We start from the raw sequence: 6,900 nt of genomic DNA, 5'->3' as shown, positions 1-6,900 counted from the left end.
GGCTGGAGGGTCAGAGACAGGGGGAGGGGGCGCAGAGGGCCAGCTTCTCACAACACCCACGGGCTCTGTTGGGAGAGATAGATCACCTCCAACAATGGCCACAGCTGTTTTCGTCTGCCCCGAAGGAAACTGACTTAGGAAGCAGGTATCAGAGAGGGCCCTTCCTGCAGGGGCTTCTGTCTGGCTTGTAAAACTGTCAGAGAGGCTGCATTCATGTGTGGAGTGATGGATGGTGGAAAGGAGGGACAGACGGCTGCAGATGGACACCGCGGCTTACAAGTCAAGGCAGGTGGCAAGTGCCTCCTAGAGGCTCTGCAGGTGGGGCGTGCTGATTCATTGCCCAGTGAAAATACCAAGGGGACCTGGGCCACAGCCCTCTTCCCAGCCTCCTTCAGGGCCAGGAGTCCCATGCGCCTCCTCCTTTATCTGCAGGGAAAGCTTCCGCTGGCTCTCCTTTCTTTTCCTGCACCTCAGGTGTGAACCTTCCTCCCCAGTACCCTACCCCTCCCAGGCCCCTCGTTCTGCTCCAGGGCTAAGGTTGCAATTCCTTTTGGCTTTTTTGTGGCTAGCTGGACCTGGGATGGCTTCATGGAATGCACCCCATAGCATGCACCAATAAGGCTTTCCATATAGGACTCAAAGCTCTTTTTTGAAAAATATAATGGTCCGAGAGACCAAAAAAAAAAAAAAAAAAAGAGAGCGAAGAAGAAGAGGACGTCAGCACCAAAAATGCTGGCCTTGGCTTTTGCTAAGAAAAGGGATTTTTGTGCTCTCCATTCCTAGCCACAGCCTAGCCAGGGAAATAAGTGCCTTTGGCACATCAGTTCCCCAAGCGGCTGTGAGCGTCTTGGCCAAGAAGTGCTTGTCATGGTGCACAGAAGCCCCAAGATTTCTTCCTTGGGCTCCATCACCGTTGACTTGCTCATCCTGGCCTTGTAACCAGAATCCCCGCCTCCTGGTGCAAGCAGACGCCCTCCCCGTGGCCTTTCGGTTTTCTCTCTTGCCTTCCAGAGAGTGCCAACAAGGGGCTATCTTGGTCAGGATAATTGATGCTGAGCCTCATGGAACTGGGACCGATGACATTTCTTAAAAAGCCTCCTTCTGCTTCTGCCTGGGTCTGTGGAGGCCAAAGATAGACCCTTGGGCCATTTGTTGGTGGGATAACGAATGAACTTGGCCTGAGAAAGGGACTTGGCTGGGCTCAGCCCTGCGGAGGGCTCAGAGCTGTCGTTTTCTTTGTGACGCTGGTCCACAGTTTGTTTTTGAGAAAGCCCAAGGGGCCCAAGGAGGTAAAGATTACAAGCTGGAGCTCATTTTGATATCTGAAAACCACAGCCGCCTGCACGTGGGAGGGGCTGGAGGGCAGGCTTGCCTCACACACCCACCTCCCTCTAGGTCACCTGGGAGCACCAGCAGCAATTTGGGAGTTTGCTGTGCCTGGGAAATCTTTGGGGAGGGCTTGCCGTGAGCACACCCCGTTCCCTCCCCCTGGGTTGAGAGAAACATGGGACCAGCCCTGCCCCAGCCTGTCCTCATTGGTTGGCATCAGGCAGAGGGGGCTTTAAAAAGGCAAACGTGTCCCAGGCTGGAGGCCAGAGCCCGTGCTACTGGAAGGCTGGGTGCCCTCCTCTGGCTGGCACCATGCAGCTCTCTCTCGCTCTGTGTCTCGTCTGCCTGCTGGTGCATGCAGCCTTCTGTGTGGTGGACGGCCAGGGGTGGCAGGCCTTCAAGAACGATGCCACAGAGATCATCCCCGAGCTGGGCGAGTACCCCGAGCCTCCGCCAGAGCTGGAGAACAACAAGACCATGAACCGGGCGGAGAACGGAGGGAGGCCCCCTCACCATCCCTTTGAGACCAAAGGTATGGGGGAGAGGAGAGCATTTTTCGCACGAGGGGCCTGGAGGGTTCTCTCTGGGAGGTTTTGAAGACTGGGGTGGCCCCTCCGCCGCTGTCAGCTCTAATGGCGGGACGGCCTTGCCTGGAGGCCGGGGGAGGGTGGCAAGCCTGAATAGCCTTGGCGATCCAGCGCGGGGGCATGAGGCTGGCGGGGGGGCTGGCAGCAGGAGCCTGGGGCAGGAAGGAGGCCGAGGTGGTGAGGATACAACTCTGGGACAGGCTCAGAGCCTCAGAAATGAGACAGTTTCCAAGAATCCCCTCCTGAGAATATAGGAGACAGGCCCGACAGCTGGCATCCCTGGACAGGGGACCAGACAAGGGAGCCTCCTATCTGTGAGCACCTGCTGGAGGTAGATGCTCTACCCAGGCTGTACCTGAACCCTACCCCCGGGATCCGCCGCAGGGGAGCCCCAGGGGTGCACTCCCAGTTGGAAAGTGAAGAAATCTCCAGACACTAAGTAACTTGGTAGGGAGTAAAAGAGCTGAGATTTGACCCCAGTCTGATCCCATTCCAAGACAGCCCTGGTGGGGGATTGTGTGGGGGGTGCTGGGGACTGAGAGCCAGAGCAAGTCCCCACAAAGCTGCGGGAAGCGGACACTCCCACTGCCCCGAGTCTTCCCAGTGAGCTGACACTGGAAGGCACGGAAGTTGTAGGCAGAGTTTTAGCCTCCGACCTGGGTAGCAACTTGGGTCCAGGCCCTGGAGGGGAGGTAGCATCCTCTGTGCAGGGAGTGGACACAGGTGGCCCCATCTGTTCCCAGGTCCCCACCCGAGACCCAGCCTTGCCTCATTACTAAGGAGGGAGCCTGACCCTCGTGACAAAGCGAGGGCTGTGGTGGAGGGCACATCTGGGCGTCTGGTCAGGTGTGCCCGGAGAAGCCTAGGGGGCGATGTGCACAGCTGGCCTGGCAGCCGGCAGGAGCGGCTGGGGGTGGGGCCGGAATGACACTTCAGAGGGAGGGCCTCCCTGCCCTCCAGTCATTGTCCGGGTGGGAGAGGAGTCCCCTGCCCAGGCCCCCCACAACCAGCTGGGAATGTGGGGCTTGGCAAAGGGGGCAGCCCCACAGGAGCCCTGGGACCTCAAGTCTTCAAAAAGGGAGGACAGGAGCTCACCATCCTGCCATTCCCCCCAGGCAAAGTCGATTAAGCTCAAGGGACTGCTTCCTGGGCTCTACGGGGCCCAAGTACAAAATATGCACCTCCCTGGGCTCCCACGAGAGGCCACAGGCCCCAAGGAAGCTGTGAGCTCAAAACAAAGTCACCTTCTGTAGAGGAAGGGCCTGACCTGGGGGCACTATTCTTGGAAAGCCCAAAAAGCCTCCTTCCCTGGGCAAACAGGCCGCCTCCACACACTCCCCCTGCGGCCTGGGAGCCGGGGTGAGGATGCCAAGCCAGCCCAAAAACCAGAAGCTCAGCCACTGGAGGAAGGCAAACCCTCCTCTCCCCTGCTATGCTTGTTCTCCAAGGCCTGGGGAGTGGAGGCCTGGCCAGCTCTGCCCTCTCTCTGCTTCTGGTCCCAGGACTATTTTTCATCTCCTTGGGTGACGGACAGGTGCTCACATGAGGACCAGCTGTTTAAAAAGCTCCCACCCAGGGGCGCCTGGGTGGCTCAGTCGGTTGAGCGTCTGCCTTCGGCTCAGGTCATGATCCCAGGGTCCTGGGATCGAGTCCCGCATCGGGCTCCCGGCTCAGCGGGGAGCCTGCTTCTCCCTCTGACGCTCTCCTCTCTCATGCTGTTTCTCTCTCGCTCGCTCTCTAATAAATAAATAAAATCTAAATAAAATAAAATAAAATAAAAAGCTCCCACCTGTTTAAGCCCACAGTAGGAGAGTTGATTGCGGTGTCTTCAGGGGACCAAGCCAGGCCTCAGAGCCCAATCGCCCCCGCCCCAACCCAGGAGCAAGGCTGGGTCACCATCCGGGATCCATTAAAACGGCACAAAACAAGAGATGTGCCCAGCAGCTGTTTAATAAGTGTTCGTGGCAGCTGAACCTGTAGGTTTTCAGGCAGAGCTCCATCCCCTCTGGTAGGGAAGTCACTGCAGTAAGAGGCAGCCCTTTGCCCCCACCCCCAGCGCAGCCTCCCCCAGGGGTGCTCAGGCACACAGCGTCCACCCTTATGGGAACCCAGAGGCGCCGGGGCCCCAGGAAAGTGGAGTGAGGACGCCCAGCTCTGCCTTTTGGGCAAGTGCTTTTCCCTCTCTAGGCCTCCTGGTCCTCACTGATGATGAGGGGGTTGGACAAGCAGCGTTTGGCTCTTTTCAAGTCTAATGACTTCTCCTCCCCACCTCCGCTTCCATCTCTCTCCTCCGCAGCAGCTGCCCTGATTTATTACCTTCAATTAACCCCTACTCCTTTCTCCATCCCTCGCCATCCCTCCCAAGTGGCTGGAAAAAGACTTTAGGAGAAGCCAAGGCCATGCGAAGGGTGTGGCAAGTACCTACTCTGCCTAGACCAGGCATTCTGTTACACGGATGTAAGTTATATGGGGGAGAAAAAGCCCCCCTTGGAGAAGAAGAAGAACACATAACAACAGCCTATACTTCCAGCTCTTCCTATGTGCTCACCGTGTCCCCTGCATTATGTATGCAATGGATTCACTCACTAACTCCTTAGGACAACGCATTTTACAGATAGGAAGCACAGAGAGGTTAAATGATTTGCCCAAGATCACACAGCGTTGGAGCTGGTATTTGAACCGCAACAGACACTCGGCTCCAGAGTTTTCGCGGCGAAAGGGTGGGCCAGGGGTCTTTCCACCCGCCCCAGGATACCCGGGCCCTTCCCGGAAGAGATCCCCAGGGGCACACGCATCTGGAAAGGGGCAGGTTTGGAAAAGGCCGGGGCGTGGCGCGGTGGCGTGCAGGGAGCCGGGCTGGTCTCAACGCGCCCTCTCTCCGCAGACGTGTCCGAGTACAGCTGCCGCGAGCTGCACTTCACCCGCTACGTGACGGACGGGCCCTGCCGCAGCGCCAAGCCGGTCACCGAGCTGGTGTGCTCGGGCCAGTGCGGCCCGGCGCGCCTGCTGCCCAACGCCATCGGCCGCGGCAAGTGGTGGCGCCCGAGCGGGCCCGACCTCCGCTGCATCCCCGACCGCTACCGCGCGCAGCGGGTGCAGCTGCTGTGCCCCGGGGGCGCGGCGCCGCGCGCGCGCAAAGTGCGCCTGGTGGCCTCCTGCAAGTGCAAGCGCCTCACCCGCTCCCACAACCAGTCCGAGCTCAAGGACTTCGGGCCCGAGGCCGCGCGGCCGCAGAAGGGCCGAAAGCCGCGGCCCCGCGCCCGGGGCGCCAAAGCCAACCAGGCCGAGCTGGAGAACGCCTATTAGAGGCCGCCCGCCGCGCCGCGCTCCCCGACCCGCGCCCCGGCCCAGGCGCCCGGGGTTCTGCCCTCTGCGCGCGGTCCGATCGTTTGTATCTCCTTGTAAATGTCTGCAACCCCGGGCGGGGGGCGGAGACCTCCCGGGCTTCGGCGGGAGGCGGCCAGGCCCTGCGGATCCCGGGGCGGGGAGGGCCCGAAGAGCCCCCGCCCCCACTGCCCCGCGTCCGAGGGGGTCCCGCCGGGCAGGGGAGGGCGCTGAGAGTCACACACACTGAGCCACGCAGCCCCGCCCCCCGGGGCCGCCCACCTTTGCTGGTCCCACTTCAGGGGGAGGCAGGAAAGCAAAGCCTTGCACCGCCCAGGGGTTCTAAGGGAGCGGTGGGGAATGAGAAGAGTCCGGCGACTGGTTAAGAAAGTTCGACAAGATTCCTCCCCCACTCCTCTGCCCCTCATAAAGCCTTTAGTGCCTTGTTGTGCCAAGAACACAGGACTGGGGTCCGTAGATAGGGTTCTCAGTCCGGACTCTGCCACTAACTTGCTGGATGACCTTGGACCGCACTCTTCTCTTTCTGTCCCGAGTCTGTCCTCCATTTCCTCTTTGGAAAATGAAGGTGGGGCTGGGATTTGTATCTCGAGGAATCTACTGTCACATGATTCCAAGGCCTTGGGTGCCTTTTGAATGGGCAAAGGAGAGAGAGAGAGGTTGGATTGGATGACTGCCATGATCACCTCCAGAATTCAGAGTTGTAATCCTCTGATCTGACAAAGAAAGATGAAAAACAAGTGTGGTGGTGGGGCGGGGGGCAGGGGGAGTCTTTTTTATGGCTGACAAAATCCTGGAAGAAGCTGTGTTCTTTCCAGCCTGGCCTCCCCAGATGTTTCCCTACCTCGACCCCTCCACCTCAAAGGATGCAGAAACAAATCCACCAATTGGGATAGAGAAGGAGAAGGTCCCAAGGCTGGCGGGGGAGGGGAGGCCGGGGGAGGGGGGGTAGGGCAGGGAGTAGAGCGTGGACAGAAATCACCCCCCTATTCTGAAAGAACAGCACCCCCCACCACGGCCATATTTTATAGTCACCTTCTGCAGAGAAGCTCAAGGTCCCAGGACACTGGGCTCACAGGCCCAAGGGAGCAGCCAGCACCCATTCGAAGACCAGCAGATCCCTTTGCAGGCACCTCCTCCTGCCTACCACTTACAGACACGATTCTGTCTAGAAGCTTCTTACTGCTGTTACCTGTGACGGCGCACCTTACGTTAAAATACTACTACTTGGGGAAAAATTACAAGTGCTGTACATATGCTGAGAAAACCGCAAGACCAGTTAGCTGTCATCCAAGAATCTTTCTGAGAGTCATTTCCAGACACCTCTTACTTTCTGTGTAGTTTTTAATTGTTAAAAGAAAAAAGAAACTTTTTTTTTTTTTTTTTTTTTTTTTAAACAGAAGCACATACCACATGAAAGCCTGCCGGGCTGGCCATTTTTTGCAATCCTTTCATGTGGGATTTGTCCACAAGAATGAAAGTCGTGGTTCTTAAAAAGAGTTAAGTTACATATTTATTTTCTCACTTAAGTTATTTATGCAAAAGTTTTTTCTTGTAGAGAAATGACAACGTTAATATTGCTTTATGAAATACCAGTCTGTTCTTTCCGAGTCCAGAGGCATTGTTAATAAAGACAATGAAT

The 6,900-nt window shown here is 57.6% G+C and overlaps 1 protein-coding gene across 1 annotated transcript; it reads left to right on the top strand.

Annotated features, from left to right (window-relative positions):
* Positions 1-1,427: 1,427 nt before the first annotated feature.
* SOST (sclerostin) lies at positions 1,428-6,900 on the top strand. The gene is made up of 2 exons (XM_035027437.1): positions 1,428-1,861; positions 4,801-6,900. Exons 1-2 carry the CDS (start codon positions 1,642-1,644, stop codon positions 5,220-5,222), a joined length of 642 nt encoding a protein of 213 aa, XP_034883328.1. The 5' UTR covers positions 1,428-1,641; the 3' UTR covers positions 5,223-6,900.

Source organism: Mirounga leonina, unplaced genomic scaffold (genome assembly GCF_011800145.1).
Source record: "Mirounga leonina isolate KUSES-001 unplaced genomic scaffold, KU_Mleo_1.0 Mir_200, whole genome shotgun sequence".
NCBI lineage: Eukaryota > Metazoa > Chordata > Mammalia > Carnivora > Phocidae > Mirounga > Mirounga leonina.
The sequence above is the reverse complement of the archived record's forward strand: the minus strand, read 5'-3'. Positions and strand labels throughout refer to the sequence as shown.